Source organism: Lepisma saccharinum, chromosome 6 (assembly GCF_977018435.1).
Source record: "Lepisma saccharinum chromosome 6, izLepSacc3.1, whole genome shotgun sequence".
In the NCBI taxonomy this organism is placed as follows: Eukaryota; Metazoa; Arthropoda; class Insecta; order Zygentoma; family Lepismatidae; genus Lepisma; species Lepisma saccharinum.
The window spans coordinates 19,894,934-19,919,178 of NC_139234.1; the positions used below are offsets into that span (position 1 = coordinate 19,894,934).

The window sequence follows — 24,245 nt, forward strand, 5'->3', positions numbered from 1 at the left end:
TTTAGCTGTGAGAAAGGTATGTTCTCGTTGGATCCCACACAATTTGACAAAAACTCAAAAAGACGCTCGCGTCAATTGGTGCAAACAAATGCTCAATAAATACAATCGTGATGCTTCAAAAGACGTATATAAGATTGTAACAGGTGACGAATCATGGATATATGCATATGAGCCGGAACGTAAACAGCAGTCGACTGTATGGGTGTTTCAAGATGAACCCAATCCAACAAAAGTTGTTCGCGCTAGAAGCACATTGAAACAAATGGTCGCCTGTTTTTTCGGGAAAACTGGTCATGTGGCAACTGTGCCTTTAGAGGAACGTAGAACGGTCAACTCTGAATGGTACACAACAATTTGTTTGCCAGAGGTCTTCGGTCAAATACGGAAAACAAACAAACACCGTCGAATCATTCTTCATCAAGACAATGCCAGCTGTCACACATCTCGTCTAACAACAGACTTTATGAACAGTCAAAAAATCGAATTGATGGGTCATCCGCCGTACAGTCATGATTTGGCACCCAATGACTTCTTCTTGTTCCCGAATGTCAAGTATAAATTGCGTGGACAACGATTTTCGTCGGCGGAAGACGCCGTTGATGCGTTCAAAAACCATATTATGGAGGTGTCTCAAGAAGATTGGAAAAACTGCTTTGACAAATGGTTCGAACGAATGCAAAAGTGTATTGACCATAAAGGAGAATACTTCGAAAAACAATAAAGCAGTTTTCAATGCCAAATTCCTGTTTTTTCATTGTTAGGCTCAAAATATAAATAGTGACCCTCGTATTAAGGCATCAAGAGAAAATGAAGTGTTGGGATGAATCAAGGAAAACAAAGGAATGTTGTTTATTTGTACTTGGATAAAAAAAAAAATTCAATGCATATTCTTGCACTTATCTTTTCAAATTTTGTTGTTATTGTTTTCAAGTAGCTCCCACTGTCTTCATAATGCCAACACCGAAATTTTGAGCTTCTACCGGTGATTGAACAGTGTACCGCTCCCACGAAAAACATTTCAGCTACTTGGAAGCCTGACATTTCTTATGCTAAATTACGTTTTTTCCTCTGATAAGGGCGTGCCCCACATATGTACGTATGTTCGCTATTTCGATATCAACGACACCGATTTTTCGATTCTGGATATACTGACTCGACATCCATATGTAATCGAAATCTAAAAATCTATATCGTACAGTCCTAGTCCCACTCTGACTTTCAATCCTCCTGGTGATAAGTGTACAGTAGGATTCACAAGTATTTCTTGGCAAATTGTCCCTAACTATTTTCATGATTTTTTTTTTTTGCATCTTACGTGTCTTTAGGGACTGGATTTTTGTATATGCTGGTACAGTCACGGACACTTCTGTGTTGTAACAATCCCATGGATTCTCAATGTGATCATTACAACCGAGAAGTGTCCACAACTGTACACAAGCGTTTTGTTTTATATTTCTAAAGCTCTCCTTGCATAAAACAAAGTGAATAAGGATGATGGCAGACAATTTCATTGGTAATACTTCTGCAACCCACTGTACTTGTTGCACCTCAACATCCAAGAAAACAATTTGGCACTGGGCCCCGAGTTGCATAGACAGCACTTCCCACGGCACATGTGCGCACCCACTCGCTTACACACATGACTCACGCCAAGAAATGCATGCCGGGTAATTTACACCAGCTTCGTTCGTATGCTAAACAGAGCTTCAGAGATCTTTTGTTACGACCTCGAACCAGCTTTCCCATGGTGTCAACTCACGGGAATCGTGTGGTTCCCAACACGCGGAAGTGGCGCCGTGGTGGCGGGGAGGACAAACAACTGCAAAGCTACGGGAGGGACTTCAGAAAATACTTTCACAACACAAACGGTATAATGACACACAATACGCACACGGAACGAATTAAGGAAACTCGACGTGTATTTTTCCCACCATAGTTCAACTTGTTTTCCGTGCACTATATGAAAAAACATGTTTCTTTCTTGTCCGTCTGCAGAAGTGGAGAAACAGGGGAGGCCTTAGGCAATAAAGGCTGTCTAAATGCAATCAAAGACTAAATAGGAGGGGAGAAGACTGTTTAAAATTAGGCCACGAGTAGAAGTTCGCGTGCTTTGTTGTAATAAGGGATGATAATATGGTGAAATGTAATTTCATTTGGGACGTCGTCGGTTGTCTTCTTTCCCGCTCTCCTTCCTTCTTTTCTTTCTTTCTCTTCTTTCCTTTTCTTTCTCTTCTTTTCTTTATTTCTCTTCTTTCCCTTTCTTTCTCTTCTTTTCTTTCTTTCTCTTCTTTCCCTTTCTTTCTCTTCTTTTCTTTCTTTCTCTTCTTTCCCTTTCTTTCTCTTCTTTTCTTTCTCTTTCCTTCCTTTCCTTTCTTTCATTCTTTCTTTCTTGCTCTCCTTTTTTATTTTTTATTTATTTCCTTTCTTCTTGGGGTTTATCCATAATTTCCTCTGGTGTTGTAGTGGTAACGTCGTCGCCTTGCAATCAAGGGGTCCCGGGTTCGATACCCAGCGGAGGCACTTTGCAAGGTGGTTCTGATCTCACTTTAAACCGTTAGTCCAGTCTGGATTAGTCTACATGTGCATAAAGTGATCTTAAAAGCTCGACGCGGTGGTGTAAGTACGTTTTAGGGGGTATAAGAGTAAATTTAGCGCCAAAATGGTCTTGCATTGAACTACTATAAAATTGGTGTGTGCCGTCAGGAATTTTTATAGGAAAGGCCAAGTAGTGCATATAAAATTGCTTTACTAGTTCTGCAATGAACGATATTTTCATTATAAACCAATCAATAATTTTTATCACTACTACCATTATTATATCCTTGGAGAAACTATTTTACTCGATAAACAAGCTGAACATAGCATAACTACGATAAGGGGTTCAGAGCACAAGTGGCGTGTCTCAGTTTTTTCATGAAAATATAGTTACATATACACAGGTATTGTTTCCTGATTAGAGGTGAGTTGGATGACATGTTTCCGGATACTGGATTGGGGAAAGAGACCCAGTCAAATGGGCACCATGATCCCATTTACCACATGGGGGGAATATATGAAATCCATATATTTTTCCAAATGTGACGTTATATTTGGACACAGGTCGAAGATTTCAAGTCATGATTGTTGACAGAGTGCACATTGACAACTTCTGTACCTTAAAATTAAACACAAAGTGGAAAATAAAACTGAAGAGGAAGAGGAAGGGATGAGTAATAAGGGGAAGAAGTAAAAGTTTTTCTCCAAGCGCATGACAGTCGGGACGTTGTAGACTAAAATTGACTTGCAAGAGAACGTTTCTAATCATGGCTAAAAGCATATTACGAAGCATTTCTCAGTTGCTTTTGCAGAATATGCAACTCAAGATGATTAAACAAAACAGAGGAACTGAAAGTAGAAAAGTTGGAGAAATTTAAAGGCGCTACTCAAACGGGAAACTAAAGTGTGCGAGTTTTATTTCCTCATAAGAAGTATGTAGGGTTTCGGAAACACTCCCGGATTTCTTGACTTGTTTAGGTTTTCCAGACTGGTACGCCCCCTGACACATGCAACGTCCCCAAAATGAAACTGCATACACGCCACTGACTGAAACACGATACTCACTTCTCTCTGCTCCCGCTGTGGCACTTCTTGGGACTCTGATCCACGTGCTCGATGAGGTCGGGTTTGGCTCGCAGTTTGCCATCGGGCTGCGAGTAGAGGTCCACCGGTCGACGCCCCATGCTGGTGTTGCCGTTCAGCTGTTCAGCCGGCGTGTTGTCCAGAGCCGCTGCAGTTGTGCTGCTCTCACTGGTCCTGCAACGGAAAAGAACATCCATTAAGCAACATGTCATTAGGCAGAGACAATTAGCAGCAAAAAGCCTGAGGATTACGGATTTCGAAATCGACAGACAAAAATATCTGTGCGGAAAATACAACACGCACATGTTTTTGAAAACATTATCAGATTTGGTGTAACGCGACCATTTGATATATTGTCGATGGAAATAAAAGTGAGACCGACCTTGTATTTAAGCACGACACTCGTCTTCGGTCATTTCTGACCGTTTTACAGTTAGAAGTTACAGCAAAATTTATTATTATTAAGTCTATTATTACGAGGGCTATTCAGAAATCAACTTCCGATTGGCTCGTAAAAAGCAATCGACTCCACACACAACCGCAGTCCGTTTGCTTCGACAGTGAGCGAGTAGGAACTGACGAAAATGGACGCTCGTATCATGCTCCCGCCAGTTCATCGTCGATTGTGTCACGGACTAAGGAAATTCCTCGGAGAGTTGTGAAATTGTGAAACGGCATTTTGGTCGCACAATTTCTTCAATTTGTCGGACGAGTTCATCAGTTACAATTGAAGGTCTTCCTCATTATGCAAATCTGCCCGACCAGCCTTAAATTTTCTGCACCAGTTTCTCACAGCACTACAGTGCGCGTCAAATCTCCTGCATATGGTGATAGCCAATAGCAGCGCACTGCAGCGGTGCCACGTCGAAATCTCACACGGAAAAGAGACAGCGTGGTTGAGCGGAATAGGCAACGCCGCACGTCTGTGATTCGCTAGTGCTGTTTAGCCGTTCAAGGCCATATGCAGGAGATTTGACACGCACTCTAACACTCATAATGCCATTGCCATACACTTGATACAATCGACGATGAATTTCAGCTGCTTTGACTCCTGCTTGAAGGAATCGAATCCCACCACGCACCTCACAACTCGCGGGAGCAATACGAGCGTCCATGTTCGTCAATTCCTACTCACGCACTGTTGAAGCAAATGGACTGCGGTTGTGTGTCTGTAGTGCGATCACGCATTACTGCTGGCTACTGTGCAGTGCGTTTCGCTGCGGTTATGTATTGCTTTTTACGAGCTAATCGGAAGTTGATTTCTGAATAGCTATCGTATTTATGCCTCATTTGAAATGGTGGAGTCAAGGTCATACAGAGCAGTTTTTCCCACTCAACGACATTCGAAAAACACTATTATATTGTTAAAATATACTACTGCCCATTAATTTACAAAAGCGGAACACAAAATTAGCTGTAATCTGATAAGCCATTAGGTTTGAATGCACAGAAATCTTGGGAATCAGATGTTGAGTTCAGTCGAATCTAGAGAAAGCGAGCTTTTCATTATTAGGGTAAGTATGAATAAAAGATTATATCGGCACGATAACTACACAGATTATTCTAAATGTTATAAATCTTCCTGTTTCAGAAGCGTCATAAACAAGATGAAAAATGGAATCAGCAGATACATACTGTCAAAAAAATTTAAAAGATCTTGTAGCATTTGAAGGGCATGTTCATCACTGCACGAAGGTAAGAAGTGAGAAATGTAAGATTGTTTCGGAGAGACAGGAAACAGCCAATTTCTTCAACGTTTGTAACAGTTCGAAATTATCATGTTGAGAAAGTCACGATTCCTTTTGCCCTTTTTAAACTCTTTATAACATAATTAAAACTGACATCAAGGTCATCAACGGTTGATGCCACTGGAAGACCTGCCTGAGGTTAACAACCACATCACGAGAAGCAGTTACCGATGTCTACTACAAATTGACATATTTCTAATTTTCTTATCTAGAGTGGATCTCGTGGCTAATAGCGAAGATGAATGATGATACAAGCAGGGTGCTTTTATTCCCTCATAACAATGGGGCTCCGGTTTAGCCAAATTGTTAGCGCTCTTGCCTTCGGTGCGAGAGGTACCGGGTTCGATTCCTGGTGGAAGACCTCAAAACTTCGGCCCAGCATCGTGAGGACAATTGGGGAGCTACTAAAAAAGCAGTACCCAAATGATTATAAATTTCAATTACGTGCACTATAAATATATTTTTAAAAATGAACCATGAAAATGACACTTAAAAGGTTAACTATGTGATGGCCGATGATACCATAAAAACGCAGAAATAATTTTTTGGCGGAAACTGATGACCTTAGACGGTCATGTCCCCAGTGAATTTTTTGCAGTGAACCATTGCATTATAAATTGACCGTGGATCTATGGGAGAGGAAAGAGGAGTTTACAGGATTCTTGTTGGGAAACCAGATGGTAAGAGACCTGTAGGAAGGCCAAGACGAAGATGGAGGGACAACGTTGAGATGGACCTAAAGGAAATCGGTAGGGATGGAAAAGAGTATATAGAACTTGCTCAAGATAGGAACAGATGGAAGGCCTGTGTTGCTGCAGCCATGAACCTTCGGGTTTAAGAAGGCTAGAGAGTTAGTTAGTTAGTTGGATCTATGAAGCTAGTTACATCATTCTAGTTACACTGAAACATGCTTCTTAATTTATTGAACCACGTTTCGGAACCATTACTTGGAAGCACTTCAAAGACAATTCAAACTTGCCGCAACTCAGTTGGAACAGCCAATACGCAGGGAAACTAGGGAATGTTTACGGCGCACCCGTGAACATAAAAAAGAGTTTCAAGTTTCGAGCGTGTCTTCCAATTAGGAGAATGCTTCTTTCTCCTATTATATTCGTGGCTAGTTAACGCCAGCCAGCCAGAAAGCAGTTACTTCTCCCGGCAAAGCACTTCAACTAACCTTGTCGTTAGCTAAAAACACAGAGCGAGGCTCTGAGATGCCTTTGTTGCGCTAACAGTAGCCAGAAAACTCACTCAACTCGCCTCAGCGCCGTCGATATTGTCTATATTAAGGACCTTTCATTGCGATCGTTACCGATGCTCTCTCAACTGATGCCCACTGCCCAGAATACTGATGGCGCTATATGATCTCTTGCAGCAGTCATCATTAACAAGGCTCAAACGTTACTCGAAATTCAGATTCGCAGCACAATTTTGCTCACTTTTTCAACTCGGTAACCAAAAGCACGAATTTGAACTCAATTCCAAATAATATTCGTTGGGTCATTTCGTGTAGCGCGAAGGTCATAATCGGTAGACCGTGATAAAGTGCATGACATGCACAAAGGTACATAGGTAAAGGTCCTTGTGTGGTGGTAGGGCGACACGCTCCGGCAGCCTTTACCCCCCCCCTCCCCAGGTAACCATTGATTAGAGGCTGGGTGAGCCCCAGCGTCGTTTTATGTTGGGACAAGGCTACAGTCAGCGTAGTGCTGCCGCCACACGCCAATATGTAGAACTACTACATGACACGTGTACAGGCGGGAAGAAAGCCATTCTCTGAATCCACGATTAATTTTTGCGGCCAGCGACAAACAGTGGCCATATTGTTGAGTAATCACTTCTTTTGAAATGATCCTCGTACTTCTGAATTTGAATTGACTGAATTTGTGTTTTATGTCCACTTTATGCACAGTATGGCTAATCGGGGCTGGACCTACAGTTTAAAGTGGGATTCGAACCACTACGTGTCTCCACCGGGTATTCCTCGTACTTGGGTTTACATGCGCTGAAGCTTCTTTTCTATGCGAACAACATAATTATTTCCATTACGGAAAAAACATACAGTTGTGCCATAACAAATGAGTTTTCCGGATGATAAAATTTCTATTTTCAGGGATTCCGAATCTGTGGAACCGTGTTGTGACGTAAACAGTAGCAGTTGGCATCTTGCGTTCCCAAACCGAAGCGGTTACATGCCAGGGGAACGACGACACGTGAAACACGGTGTGTGGGCACCCGACGAAATGCAGAGGAAACCTGTGGCTATTGCTGGCGATCAATATACGTCCACGCGCGTACGGGCACGTTTGCGTATTGCCACCATGCCAACACAACAGGTTCGGAGTGATGGAATACCGCAACGCAGGGTCTTCTGCGTAACAAACGGAAGAGAGCGGTTCCGGAAACACAATTTTACAAATGCCGCTAACTGTCCTGCTGCAAGAGTGTTTACTCTTCAAACATACAGAACGAGTTTTTTTGGATTTCAGGCGGCTAACTCACCCCATACGTAAACATACGAGAAAGAGTCAAATGGAAAACCTTAAAACTCCGATAAAAATTATATGACAGACTGTATCCATTTCGCACACGAATCTAGGACAATTGTGATGAAGCCAAAATCACGAACAATTGCGATGATTTTGACTGTGAAGGTCATTTTACAAATTAATGGTAGGGCAATTGAGATGATCAGGACCTGACCTAACCTAACCAAAGGCGCCACAGAACTAATAATGCTGTAGAAGGTTGGAACAACAAAATAAATACGTGGCTTGGAAGACCGCATCCAAAAATTCATGACGTTCTGGCCTGCCTCAAGAGCCAAGCAGAAGACACCAACATCAGCGGATGGAACTTAATCTAGAAGGTCAGAAAAGGAAGAAGCATGACAATAACATCGACGAGCGAGTTCAAAAGTGTATTCGCACATATGAGGAAACCGGTCACTTCAAAAGGTGGTCTGTTGGCTCTAGCCCATGTTCAAAAACTTGATTGAACCAAATTCCCAGCCAAAAATATCAATATTTCACATAATCCTCTTGTAAGAGGTATTCAATTTGATAGAAGATTTAAAATGTCATGGTAATTGTCCACCCGCCCTTTCACTTCTAACTTGTGTTCATCGCAATTGTCCGGCACACACCACAGCATTTCACAGTTGATTAAGTTAACAAGATTCATTGTATAACTTTCTTTTTGTTTTTATTAAGTTTCCCCAATTTTTATAACTCTAACACGAGTAGCCTACGAGTATGTGTTCTCCAACCAAAAACGTTACATCAAATACATTATACCTATTTCTTTTCGCCACTTGCTACACTGACTACTCATGGCGAAATTTTCACTGTCCTTTCATATGCGTTTGCACTGTGGATTTGCTATGTATTTTTCAACCCGAGGAAGTGAATTTGCACGTTCAAGTAGTCCCAAACTGCATCTTATGATTATCATTTGAATAGTTAACATTTGTTGTCGCTATAATTGTTTCGAGTGTGACTAACAACGTATGTTACAAAAATATAATAATAATACTGTGTTGATACTACAGCTTTAGAGCCTTTTAAATTGGAACAATCTTACATGTGGACATAGTTTCACACCATATTTTTCAATTGTTACTCAGATTTTGCGAAACCAACAGCAACAAAACACGCACACATTTGTTGAATGTGTCGTTTTCATAAGGAAATTGGCGCGACCACATTACTCAAAATGTTATGTATCTAGTTTTTCTTGTTGGTTCGGGAACACTGCAGACCGGGGGACGTCTTTCCCCCTTGCCTCCCCTCTGATGCCATAGCTGAATATGAGAGGCATATTCTGATCTCACTCGAAATGGATAATCGAGACAAGAATTTGATAATACTCATCTGTGCACCACCGTCTGTTGTATTATCACTACACTATAACAATATCGTTTCCTTATCCAGTGATATCATTTTAAAAAAGAGGATTAAAACGCTCGAAGATACTTTAATTAGCGCACATCCTGCTAACGAATGCCTACTATTTCAAAAGCAATTTTTTCCCTAATTCCACTCATATTCCCGCAAACCAGCAGGTGGAGTTTCGAAGATACGCCTCACCAATTTTCTTTGTTTTTTTTTCCTGAAAAAAGAGCTAGGTTGAAACCCGAAGCTGCAGGTGTAATGAAAATTTGTTCTGGTGGCACGCGCTGGCCATCTGCCACCACGGAGGGGTTTCGCAGGGAAAAGAGAATTCATAGGCTGGGCTCAAGATACCATTAAATCGCACCTGGCGATATGCACTCTTCACAACCAGCCATGCAAAGAGAACCAAAATCGAGGTTCAAGCTTCTGACTCTTTTTTTCCTTACCCCCTCCCCTTCAGTTTAATTTCGGCAATAGTGGGGGGAGGGGGAGAACACCCCCAACAGAATCACACTCTCCACGAACAATGCAATGCAATTGCACACAATGTGGCACAATAGAAGCCATTTTTGACGACTTTCTTGTGAGATGAGATGTAACTTTCTCGTGTTCTTAAACCCGAAGGTTTGTTTCTGCAGCAACACAAGCCTTCCATCTGTCCCTATCCTTGGCAAAATCAATCCAATCTTTTCCATTCTTGCCATATATTATATAGTTTACATCTTTTAACCGATGTATGCCTTTTTAAAATCAATGAATACTGATGGACACTTTTTCTCAAGTGTCCGTCTGATGTGAAAAACTTGATCTATACCTGACCTGTCACGTTTAAATCCACATTAATAACCACCTATAATTTCATTAGCATATGGGGTTAGCCTTGTTAAAATAATGTTAGATAATATCGTATATGATGTTGAGAGGAGAGAAATTCCACGGAAATTATTGCAGTTCGTTTTATCACCATTTTAAAACACAAGAAGAATGATAATTATTTCCACTGTTGAGAAATTTCCTCTTTTCTTTATTCCATGTTAAACAAATTAATTTATGAATTTGACATATTATCGAATTCCCACCAGATATAATTAACTCAGCTTGTATTAAATCAATGTCAGGAGCTTTGTTATTCTTTAGCCTTTTAATAGCATTTTTAATTTCAGCCAAGTTAGGTTCTGGAAGTAAAGGTTCTGCTGTGTGTACTTCAATTACTTCTGATTTATCTCCTAATGAACATTTACTTCTTCCATCTAATTAAAATATAATTTGGATCAGACAAAAATTCAGTTTTTATCTTTTATTATGAAACGAGATAGTAAGGTGACTTGAGGTTTAGGTCACAATATCTCCCCCACCTCTCCCCCGAAACAAATAATACAAGTACGTCAGGTGTAAAGCTTAAATGACTAAGTTGTTGGGCTTGTACTGTTATGGAATTCACGTTGCAACAAAACACAGGTGGTTGATCCCTCGGAGCACTGCAACTCTGGCAAAGCCGAACACATTCTTTTGTCGCGATGCAGAATATATGTCAATTCCTTTCTTTCTCTTGCTAGTTAGCGTATTGACTTGTTCAATCCAGCGGCACAATGTTTTCCCAAGCGAAATGAACGGGACACTGGCACACTTCGGAGAGAATGTTTTGAGGTAAGTAAGCTCATGGGCTAACCTTCGACACGACAAGCGGGTATATCTCCTCCGCTCCTATCCCTTTGGGCTGTCGGTTGAAGGTCAACGCTAAAACGAAGCGGATGTTTCGCTAAGGAGGAAGGCCGTGGTAAGTCCTTTTTACAGGAAAACTGTGTTAGGTAATCAAAGAATATGTTGTTTACTTTCTTGTACGATGGCTTAGAATCTTGAAGAAGTGCTCTGACGGTATACTTTTTGGTACTCCTAGTTTTACATCCTGCAAAACCACTAAAAAAAAATAACTAGACAGATAGAAAACAAGAAATCGCAAGAATTTTCATCAGGAAACACAAAACAAACCGCTCTACACACAGTATTTAACATGAACGTCATGGATTTTAAGAAACACAGTAATAATAATAATAATAATAAAACAAAACCGCTTACTAAAACATTGATTTTATGCTATAGCCGAATATCGTGATGCACAACCACCATAGAAATCTGTGAATACAAACTGGAAATATTACATTCGATTTCATGGTTTTCCCTTCACAACTTTTAAAAATAATACATAATAATATATGTATGGTCTCACATAAAATTCTTAAGCTTATACTCTATCAAATTAATCACGTTCCTTTCCTCCCATCTTTTTATAGGTTTATTAACAGCGAAAAAAATATGTAAAATACGTTTAACCTTCTAGCATTTTCACAATTATTGTATCGAAAAAACTGATGTACTCTTATGGTGTCATCTATGAATGAAAAGTGCAAGTTCGAGATCTTTATAGTGTAGATTCTTCGTCACCCTGGGGTGGATCGAGACTGAAATTATGCAAAAATAAGTAGTTAATTACATTTTATGTGGTTGATGTCACAACGGTTGTCGAACTTCTAATGCAGATACGTATCTATGAAATCGGTTCAAGTGTTGCCAGGCCTCAAGTAAGAAGTTTTAAGCCTTCCAGACGATATCACAATTTTGAAGGTGGAAATTTGAGGTCAACGTGGACAAAATGTCATTTGTCTTTACCCGTTAACGATATATGATGAAATGTATTGTTGGTTGCGTCTTAGCAACACGAACACCAATCTTAGGCGTTCACGTTATGCAACACACCTTATAAATATGGCGTTCGACCATGCCCAAATGGTCAAGTACACACTTCAAGACAATGAATTTTAAACATGCTCTAGCCTCCAGCAGTCACGACAGTTGTTTGCATACTACGTGTGCCCCAACGGGCACTCTGAATACATTTAAGTTGAACAGTGTAGCACTAGCACGTGTTGAAGTACTGTAAAACAAATTATAGGACCAATTCCATATTTTAACCTTGCGTCAACAAGCAGAGGTACGTGGTTACTATCAAACAGAAAAAAACCAATGATTCTTTACTTTCATTATGGACTAAAGTCAGTCACTGAAGTGCAATTTCTTTGTGTGGGGATGTTTTCCCGAACCATGGAGGTAGGTGGCAGTACAGCTCTGCCGAGATGAGAAAAACCCGGTACACAAACATTTGTATTCTCGCTTCCATTTCTCTTGAGCACGAGTACACCGTGTTGCCAAATTTATAACTTCCTTCTCGTGCTATGGTGTCCAAAAATCTCAACAACGTTAAATATTACGTGTCTGCTTTCACCACGCACGGTTTTCGCCATCCATGACAATACAAACACTTGGCACTGAATAAAGATAACAACGATGTTGAAGAAAGTCATACACTCTGTCAAGACAAGGGCAAGTAAGCAGCTGATTGCATTGCCCATGCTTCCTTCGCACGTTTCGAGTTGAATATTCGACGACAGTCCCACATAGTTTCCCTCTTCTTGACAGAGCAGTAAGGTCTCGATCTTGTTCTAGATAAAATGAAATAAAAACGCTAGTTTTTGGAAACAATGTACCAATCAAAGAACCACTCAGTGTTTGGTACGTCTGTAAAAGGTATTTTTGATCTAAGTCCAATTCTCACTTTACAATTACAATGTACTTTACTGAAGCAATAGCAACAAAGCACAACAGTTTACATGTGTTTTTTTAAAGTAAATCTGAAGAACGCATTGCACTTGAATATAATCTAACAAATCAGAAATGAAAAATACGAAATAAAAATGATTTTTGGTTCCAACTGAAGGAAAACAAACTACATCATCATCAAGGTTCAGTGGCGGCGATTGTGTTCCAAAACTGGGGAGGGCGGCTAAGACAATATATTTGCCTTTGTACATAAGGTTTAGCATAGTGCAGGGGCAAAAGTGGCAAGAAGTGGGGGCAACTGCCCCTACTCCTAATCGCCGCCACTGTCAAGGTTTATCAACTTATGCGCCCTGGTTGTTTCAGAAGATTTGCAAAACGAATATATTTTTCTAAATACGTGTAAAGTTTCTATATGAATCGGCAAAGAATTGTCTGAAAATAGCACATGTGCCTACAGACAGCTAATGACGCGCTATCGCGGAAAGTAGGCCCGACTGCATCAGGCGTTTCATAAGCGGAAGGACACTCCTTATTGCACAGTGCATGTAATTAAATAAATTCCCAGTGCCCTGGAGCGAAACGGGGTTACCAACGTGGATGTCTCCCAGGGATGGAGACAGGAAAAGGGTTCCCCCTGATGAGATCTGAGCAGCCTGAAAGAATTCCTAACTGCCAGGATGAAAGCGACTGCCTGTTAAACGGGGCTTCCACAATTTTTGTAATTAAGTTACGACTTGCATGCAACGATGCTGAATATTTCGTTGGGCGCCTGCGCGGGGTTGAATGCAACCTGATTTCCATAACTGATTATGGAAAAAAAGCGGAGTGGTAAACTGGCTTCACTTTTTAATACGTGCAGCAAAATTGAATGGGCAAACATGAGAAGCAAAGTTCTGAAAGAAATGATATCCTGACACATGGACTCGATTTTGTATTAATTAGCGTCGCTTTTCTGCCAATTTTGACTAATCGTGACGACGTGATGAAATTAATGAAGGGGCACTTACAATGAAAATCCACCACCAATTGAGGATTCGAACCCGGGACCTCTGGCGTCGTAGCACGTTTTGCTAACCACTCCGTCATACAAGTCAGCCCCTGACGAATGGTTCTGCTGGCAACTACAGCCATCACTACCCAGTGTTCGAACTGAACATAATGTAGAAAAGGGGAGGAGGGGGATTTTTCAAAATCATTTTCTATATTCTACAGTTTTTAATAATAGTAACAGAAGTAAACTGAAAATGTGCCATTACAATAACAATAGCAAGAAAGTGTACTGATTAATACACACACATTTTTTAAATGCTCCAACCTATTTTAATTTTAAAAAGTGCAAATTTTGAGTAATTATAAATTCCAAGAATTACATTCTTGTTACAAATATTTGATACGTCAGAAGTAGTATTTGCAATTTGTTCCTTTTGTTATTTAGTGTCGCTTTTCTGCAGAATTTAGATAATCGCGACGATGAGAATGAGTGATGATAGATGAACCGACGCTCACAAAGAACAGCCATGCCAAAGACGGATACTTCTGAAACTCTACAACTTTAAGAGCTCGTCCATCGAGCCGGAAATATGTCAGGACAATTAACACCAATTCACCTTAAAATCAAGCCGAAAAGTTATTGATGAATAATAAAGTCACTAAACAACTTTTCTTAATAATGTTATGTTTGACGCCTCCTTTCGATGCTACGAGCACTGAGAAAAGGAATTTTACCCTTAATGGATATACAACCACGCAGCATAGATTCACAATTACAACTCCCGGATTGACTGAAATTACTATAAACAAAATGTACATGACTTCTCTATATATAATTGGGTACATACACGTAGTAAAGTAAATTTGGTTTAGCTATTTTATTTAAATATCACACCAAATTCTCAAACGAGACCAAGACGCTAGATCTTGACAAGTCTCGAAGGATCTAATCTCGCTCTTGTCTCTGTCTCAGTACTAGTCTACAAAGGGACTTGTGGTAGTTGCATTGGAATATATTTAGAAATACAAACTCACCTCTCACTCACAAGAAGTGATTGTCCCATTTTGGATATTGGTTTCCAGGTTGCAAAAATTAATAGAACTCCTAAAAACACCACTTTAACTGGATAATTTCAAACGACTGTCCTAATAAATTACAACGATCTTGACAGCAACGCCAAAACTCAAATGCGTCTTCATTACTATTGAACTGCCTCCTTCCAGAATATAACATCCTAGCAAGCACCACACCAGAACACAATCACAAGGAATATACACACGCGACACTGAACACTAATCAGAAAATGCATCTGCAGTCTGGAGGATTGACGGAGGAAGCTGAAATAGGAAAGGAAGTGAGAAGACGCACACAACCCGTACACAGGATGAGTCACTCTTCAGTCCCTGCAAGATGTGTCTTCGTCAAAGGGCTCCATTGTACCGTATTTACGCAACACATGCCAACAATACATACAAACGACGTTAAGTTCCTGAGCAACATATATGTCTTGACGCACCACAACAGAGCACACCTGTTGGTACACATGTAAAGTCGTGGGAGGGGGGGGGGGGAGTATGTATTTATTAATGGTAAAGAACCACTGGAGCACCCAGAATTTGAATGAGGCTCAGCCCCCTGGAACTGCCGTCAGCCCCCCTTGGCATTAGGTAAACTATTTTGCATAATTTGTTTGCAGTGAAGAGTGAAAATGTAGACAACTCACAACTTTAAGGATAAATCCACAGAATATGAACAGCATCTATTACATTCGCTCATTTTGTTTATGAGCAGAAGTAGCTGCGAGTATTTAGAATATTATCTAGACTTCAGAAAGTTCTTTCATAGGGAAGCTTCTTTATCTGTACCTTCACTGTTCCTTTTGCGACCTCCGGTTTAGACAGAAATCTATGGCTTTGATGTCATCGTGCAAATTCCCTCCGCATCTGCGTCAAAGATCAACAGCTCCCAAGTTTTGGGATGGAAGGAGAGTTTAATTGCTTCGGCCGGGGATGGAATATACTGTAGGCACTGTGATTGAATATTGTGCATTTTTTTGTGTGTGATATAAATATCTGTGTAATCTAAAGTAGTATGGAGTTGTAAAGGATGATTTCAGTATCAGTCAATTAACACTTCAAGAGATGTTTTAAAAGATGTAGGAAAATGTAGTATTTGTGTAGTATATGATATTTTGAAATTTTATATAGCTTAATGAGCCCCCCACATAATTTACCTTCATTTAATACTGCTATTTTTTTTAAAAAAAAATGGACTTGGTTTACAAAGGCCCCCCTGGAGATCAATTCTAGCTACGGGCCTGGGATTATCTCGTAAGCAGTGATTTGTCCATAAACACCGAAACTTTTCAACAACATCCCGAATGGAAGACTTCAGTGAACAAGCACATAGGATTGATTGATTAATTTCGTTTATTTTACTTCGCTTCTTTCCCACTTTTGGCTATTCGCGAAGACGAGGATGAGTGATGATACGATGAAACTGATGAAGGGACACTCACAAAGAACAACCATCCCCAGGCGTCGTAGCACACCGTGCTAACCACTCCGCCACGGAGGTCGGCACGCTTGGGAGAAGACAGAAACGTTTACAGGGTTCTTGTTGGGAAGGCAAGAGAACCGTGGGAAGGTCAAGTACGCGTAGAAAAGCAAATATGCTCCTGCTTGAACCCGCTCTGTAATGACAATATTAAGATGGGCAGGAAATTGGTCAGGATGGTGAAGTGAAGGATAGGGACAGGTGAAATAAAATATGTTGCTGCGGCAATAAACCTTACGGTTTAGGAATACTAGAGATTTGGTGAGAACTAACCAACTCTGACTCTGAATTTGCCTTTACACTCCCTTAAAAAAAAGACCTCTCACTCCCACAAAAGAAAAATTATGTAGTAGGCATGTGTACTTGCGCACACCATGTTGACCAGAGGAACGTTACTCTGGCTTTCATCCACTGGTCATGTCCGCGTCTCATTTTTCCCTGTTCACTTAATGTCACGGGAGTACTGGGTTCGATTTCGAGTGGTTCAGATCGCACTCTAAACAAAGGTGTGCTTCCGATGTTACTCTGCACCTTTGGTGCATTGGGGGAGTGACCTTCCTCGGACGCCTAAAACTTACCATAAATCTTCAGTTAACATGGTGGGTGCGTTAAGTGGTAGCTAAAGAAAGCCATCCGCCGACCCTCTCTGCGAATGAGGATCGTTAATCATGTGCAAAAGGTGAACCTAAAAGAAACTTTGTGGTTCTTCTCAACATACACGCACAAATGTGGAATGGGTACTGCACGTGGACAAAACGGAAAAAAAGATTCTGTAAATTTACGATCGCCAACGAGTTCTATTGGCCGAAACGTGTCCGAAAACAATAATATTATTTTATAGAGATTAAAGTGTGATCCAGTCCGCTGTCTGTGTGTATGTATGTATGTGTGTGTGTGTGTGTGTGTGTGTGTGTGTGTATATATATATATATATATATATATACGTATATATAAACTTTCAAAGGAATCCGTGGCGTAAGTACGATGTGATTAAACCTGAGGTCCTATTTCCTTTTTGATTATATTTTCTGGGAATTAACTTTATCATGCGTTATAAAAACAGTCAACGGGATTTAAAATTGAACACCTATATCCTCGCTTCCCTGCAAGTCGTTATGCGTGTTGCGATAATTGGTTTCATTTGATTCGATTTGCTTTATTTTACTTCGTTTTTTGTGCCACATTTGGCTAATTTGCGAAGATGGGGATGAGTGATGATATGATGAAATTGATGAATGGACGCTCACAAACATCCATGCCCAGGTCGGGATTCGAACTCGGGACCTCTGGCGTCGTAGCGCGGTGTGGGCGATAACTGGATTTTAATAGCAAATTTTCAATGGCAACTTCTACCACCGCCGTAGAGTTAGGCAACACATACAACACCTTTGCAGGGAAGCGAGTATTTCAGGATCCAGGTGCCCCATTTTTATTGCTGGTGAGTGTACAAACATAAAAAAAAAATTATCTTTCCTCCCATCTCCGCGCCAACAACACACTTAATGCGACAACTTTATCTTACATCACGTACAGCAAATTTCTTTACATTGCATCCTTTCTTTTTATTTCCGCAAGCATGGTTAAGTGTAATTGTTGAAGCCTTTGTTCTGTTAATGCATTGTTAATTGTGTCATCTGTAACTGTCAAAGAAGATTAGACAGTTCCGCATTGTAAATGACCCAGCGACCGTGGATACGCGGTTACACCATTTTATCCTTATGTACAGGCACCGGCAATAAAAATGCGACACCTGGATCCTGAGACGCTCGCTTTCCTTCAAGGAGTTATGCGTGTTGCGTAAGTGCACGGCGCTAGTAGGGAAGCGATTATTTCAGGATCTAGGAGTCCCATTCTTATTGCCGGTGACTGTACAGTGGTTTAGACATAAATAGAACGTGTCGTAGATAAATCATTTGACCTATGCAACAAGGTGTCAATCGACTCTATCATTAAAAGCGGGTCTGGGCAACACGCTGTTATTGTGGAAGAGCGTTCTCGTATGCACGTACAGTCACTGACACTGCCGGCTGGTAATGAATACATTGACTTTCAATGGAAACGTTACAAGCCGGTAGTGTCCGTGACACTGCAAAGCGAGCAGTGCTGCTGGAGCATATTACGAGGGGCCGGAGCGACGCAGGAGGCTTCGTCGATCGCGTTTTGTGCAGACGGGAAGCTTCCAAGTGCTAGCGAGTTGCTCAAACCTGATTTAAAACTCTCCAGTGGTGTGTATCACGTACGTTCTACCACCTCTCGATTCAACTGCATGACGTTTATAGTGCGTTGGCACCCGGCTAGTCAAATGAACAGCTCTATAGTTTTCGCCGAGAGCAGTCCCGGATTCGATTCACTGAGGAGCCCAGCATCGTAAGGACAATTGAGAAAATAAGTAGCTCGGGTCTCCTGACCCTAAGGAACTTAATTTTAGTTTTAGTTAAATTTATTACCCATTTCGAAAGTATTAGCCTGTTCCGAAGATAGAAACTCACCCTGTATATAACGAGAGAGCGAAGGAAGATGAGAAAAACCGGAAGTTTTAAGAAAATACAAGATGTTTGTGGCTTTCGTTCGAGAAACCAACCACACACTTGGTTGGAATTTCTCAGGGATCTGCTGGTCAACACGTTGTATCGAGTGATCATCAATACAAGACCCTTCGAAAATTGCATCTACTCTGCCCACTCAATCTGAAAATTCATGCAAGAAGAATAAGAAATGACTGAAATTAATTCATTTTAGCTATTCGTAACTTGCTGTACTCCGCAATAAAAAGTGAATGATACCAATATAAACAGCATTGCATAAACAAGAAGAAAGTTTCTAATGTTCAATAATGACACTTCATACACTTGTAATATCAGATCCTGTTTACAGTTATCTGTATTTTACGGTCTGGAAAATTTAGGAGCAATGTTTACTTTCGATTTCTCCAGTTAAATGGAGAAAGTACATTACTTTTTGAATAATTTGGAAGCGCACTTATTTTGAATTCTTACAGGTGACTTATCAGATTTTGACAATTTTTAATGAGCTGGTGTGGATCCTATTTTTGAACCCCCACAAGGGGGTTTGGATTAAAAAATCTATTTTCTTCGAGTTTTACGGATTTAAAAGATCATTTCTTAGTTATGAAACACTGTATTTTCAAATGCGTATATCTAGAGAACGAAACAAGCTAGGAAGCTGAAACCGATCGTATTTTGAAGATAAGAAGTTAATATATTTTATCTGGATAAAGAGTATTTCGAACATTTTATAACCAAATGTTCAAAGTTGAATAGCACAACAAAAACACACACCCAATCAATTTTGGATATTTTGGGCTTTAATATGTGTACTATACCCCATTAAAATTTGGCGATGGTGTTTTTTCTCTTGGAAGGGGAATATTTATTTTGAAATTTAAATGTAGTTTTCCAGAATGTTTGCAATTGAGAGTAGACCGAGCCAAGGCGGACTGAGCAGGAAGATTACGATTCGACGGACCTTGGACCGAACTGTCTCTCGTGCTAAATGCTGCCGTTCATTTAGAAATGAGATTTCCTGTTGGATAACACTTTACAAATATTTTCCGAGTGAATACACCACCACATAACCCCTTATTCTAAGACGTCTCTCCAGATTGCAAATATTCGAGCACACTACATATAGTAGACATATGGAAGCTCAAAATACCTGAAAATTGCATTAGCGTGCGAGTTTTGTGTAAATGAATAAGATTTGTCCGTATACCTTTTAAAGACCCCTCATTTCTTTCGTAATTAAAGTATTTATCATCATTATAACCCCACATTTTCCTTGCCACCCTTCTAGAAGCGTTATCAAACCCCTAGAATGGAAATTCTGTAAAAGTCTACGTAGTATCCTAATTGAGAAGTTATGCAAAACCTGGCACGAATTAGAAATTGTTTTTCTACAAAAAATATATTCAGTAGACATGCTCGAAAGTCAATGACAATTGGGTTCATGGTGGAATGTGTACCTCATTTTCCACACTGTCTCAGACGATGCCCTAAAGAGGGACACAAGGAAAGACAGAACTTCATATCACCTTCTTGTACAATTTCGGAGCACACACATCACTGTCGAAATGGGATATTGTTTACAAAAATATAATTTTCTTATGGCCACTCCAAAAGGTGACGTAACTGGGTACAGTCACCATAGTGAAATCTAAACAATTCTAATTCTAAACAAAACACTTATAAATCAAATAAAATCCTAGGATATTCAGATATAAAGAGCTTTTAAAAAGAGAGGGAGCGGGGATGGGCTCCTCCTTTGAATAGGCTATGACCGTAACAGCCTTAAAAAGGTATGTTACGATACAGTGAAGAATAAACATTACCACGCAGTATATCAATCGCAAAGTTAACTAAATCCATTCCCGTTACAGAATGCGTGGATTAAGACTTGAAACAAATAGCCAAGAAAGCAGTTGCCAATCTCTGCACCAGAATCAGAACAATTTCATTCCTTCAAAAATATGCAAGGCGAAAGGTAGAAATGAACGAGAATAGCGATGGACAAATTGGCTAGTAATATGTATGCACTGCACTGTACAATTAATTGTTTTTACTTTCAGGGAAAACAACTGCAAAGGTTTTAATTAGCAAGTGAGATCCGTATTTAAAATTTCAAGTGTAAATATTAATGGTTCCTCCCCTTCCAAAAGGATTGTCATTGTAAAACATTTGAGGTGGACATGTGAACAACTGGACATTCCCGTTCCCTTAAAAAAATAAACTGGTATTTCCACACAAAAAAATGCAATGCAATGAATGCAGGACAACTTCTTGCCCGAACAAAACACGCAATGTTATGAAACGTTGCATCTAATAACAGACAGCAAAGAAACAGGTTTTTTGAAGAAGAATTTTGTATTGCACGGAAGTAGAACAAATTGGTGCGTGGAACGTGTGAATACTTTTGCAACTGGCTGTACCAAACATGCGTCTGCTCGCGGGGCAGACTGATCGATAAGACCGAGCGAGCCCCTTGTGTATTTACCATTCCTTTCCGCAAGTTATACAGAAAAATCAATGGACAACGGAACGAAATAGAACAACTTAACACTAAGAATCTACATTCTGCAATGCTGAAATGCAGATGCGTTTCAGACGTAAGCATTTTTGCGGTTACTGAAGCCAGTTTCAGACCACGACTTACCGTCATCTCGGCACAACCAAGGGATTCCCTTCTTCGCTCTCCAATAACCTGGACGTATTGCAACAACCTTCCTGGTTCTCGGTAATGGTTCTCATTTTTTGACGAACACCTACACCATCAGCGCCTGGCATCTTTCCCGCAATAAAATACGAGTCCACTCACTCTGTTGCATATTTCACATCAAACACAACACACCATTCGCACCGTACGCGTGCGCAAGGACTTGCATGTCGGCGTAAAGCCGGGGATCGAGACGAAACTCGCGTTATGCTTCGACACAATTTTCCTGCACGGTACGATTCGTCCTTTTTACCGTCTGCTTCTGAATGCTAAGACACGCATTCGAAAATCGTAAAGCTACCGGCTCGCGTTCTCGCTTCTCCGCCTAGTCGGATCAGGGCGGGGAGTGCAGCAGGCTCTTGTGTGCGACGTTGCCAGATTAACTCGTCGCCGTAAGTTTACATTCCCTTCCTTCTCGCGGGACGAAAAACGCGTGTTCCGATTTGTACTTCCAGATACTCACGGTTCTCAAATCATTAACTTGACGTTTCGAAAGGTTTGCGAAAATGTGATCGAATGATGTTCGTGACATCACTGCGACATCAACGCAGCATCAACATTTCGTATCTCTTCGTTCATTCTCGGTCGCGCTCGGGTTTCGTGAAGGGTTGGGACGAAGATTAAAAGCATGAAGTGAAAGAAAGGGGGGAAAAATAGGTCTCGTTCTTCTCATGTGCACGCACTCGTTCTCTGGTCATGAGCGTGCACGCACTTCAATACATATATGCACAAAAGCTTACACTTCATGACGAAATAATAGCAAGCGATTCCCGCGCTGTTATCGGATGTTGCAACAGTTAAAATACTCGCTTATGCATATCAAGGTTTCCCGCGATAAAGAAGCTGGATAGAGCCTCTCCGATGGCGTAGTGGTAACGTCGTCGCTTTGTTATAAAGGATTTCCGGGTTTGATACGCGGCAGAGGCACATATTGATTCGAATCTACTTCAAAATGTAAGCCTGGGCCCAATAAGCTTCTCTGCACATAAAGTGAACTTGAAAACACACTCAAACTTCTTTACTTTATCTACAAATTTTAAATGATAAAGTGGTTGCACAACCACTTACATTTATGTAGAATTTCCAGACAAATCCAACATAAAAATATGTTTGCACTTATCTTTACTAAATTGATCACGCTGTGCACTTTTGTGATGGTGTATTGTAATAAGTAGGGAGCGGAAGTTGATGACCTAAAAAATATAGGTATATGACCTATAGAATGTCCTAAAAAATGGGGGAAAATAACATAAAAATTGCAAAAAATGACCATTACATTTGTGAGTTTCAGATTAAAAATTGCAATGAAAAGGAAATTAAACAAAATGCAATCTTGCTTTCAAAAAGAAAAAAAAGGCACCAAATGATACCACATGCATATTCAATTAAAATATGCAACGAGGATTTCCAATGGAAACAACCGAATAATTTTAAAACAGTTTAATGAAAAAGTCGTATACACTGAATCAAGAATATTACCAAAATGAAAGAAGTGACAAAATATGACGAAACAATACACCGAATATTGCGAAAAATGACAGGAAAATGCCGAAAATCGGGGAAAATAACCTAAAACCTGAAAATTGGCCAAAAATGCAAAAAAAAAAAAAAAAAAAAAAAAAAAATAAAAAAAAATAATGCACTTTAAAATTACCTTTTTTGGGTTCTAGACGAAGTGTAATATTCTGTGTATCTAATGGGCATCGTGTCCGAGATGACAGAAAAAAGATGACATTTCATCAACTTACGCTCCCTAGTAATAAGAATAAATAAAACAGATTCTACGTTAACTTTACCATTTAATATTTTGTAGATGAAGTCCACGCAGAGGAGTGTGGTAACATATTTGCAGGTTAATTTACACACCATGTATTGTTTATGTATTTGAGCCGGGGACAAGGGGTTCAAATTCCCAAGGTTACACAAATTGAATATTTTATTCATTGATTTGATTATTTTACGTCGGTTTTTTGCTACTTTCGGCTAATCGCGAATACGAGGATGGGGTGTAAGGGCTGACCCTTTGTGAAGATACCCAAATGTCAAGCTGTCTTTCAGTAGTACATGTTTTGCAGACTAACGAGGATATGGCGAATGGACTCTCACGACAGTATAATTCTCTGCGGGACTCGTGTTGTGTTTTTCATATATGTTTGTGATCGTTCCTTCACCCATTTCATCTTACCACAATTCATCATCATCTTCGGGATTTGATAATACAAAGTTCTATAAAGTTCATAGAACAAAGGTGAGTTGTAATAGCGCAGCCTCAAAGCAGGATAGATATAATACACTACGTATTGTGTGATTATTATTTTACTGTAATTTTTCCTTCATTGTGATTTATGTCTGTATTTATGCACACACACCTACTCACAAACATACAAAACACCTAGCTATAAGTCACTAACACTAATTTGTAGTGGCTAGCATTATAACTACATGACTAAAGCGGATATCTAACTGATAAGTAATTGAACAATATAAGGGCAATTGTGAAGCTGTATTGCGTGGTTGCATATGTCGAAATGAGGCTTGGGTCTCCCTTATCGCACAAAGCGAGACCAATTTCGTTTCTGACGTCAGACGCGGAAT

General features: G+C 40.1%; 1 protein-coding gene across 9 annotated transcripts in view; it reads right to left on the reverse strand.

Moving 5' to 3' along the window:
• Nucleotides 1-24,245, reverse strand: part of LOC145988613 (protein Fe65 homolog) — a 486,515-nt gene that overhangs the window by 48,161 nt on the left and 414,109 nt on the right. For 8 of the 9 annotated variants that reach the window (XM_083123618.1, XM_083123617.1, XM_083123619.1 and 5 more), the window contains one exon: nt 3,601-3,792. In XM_083123618.1, coding sequence (XP_082979744.1) covers nt 3,601-3,792 — 192 coding nt within the window. Of the gene's footprint in view, nt 1-3,600; nt 3,793-21,590; nt 21,966-24,245 lie in introns of those variants that run through there. The other variant, XM_083123625.1, reaches the window with a different exon arrangement.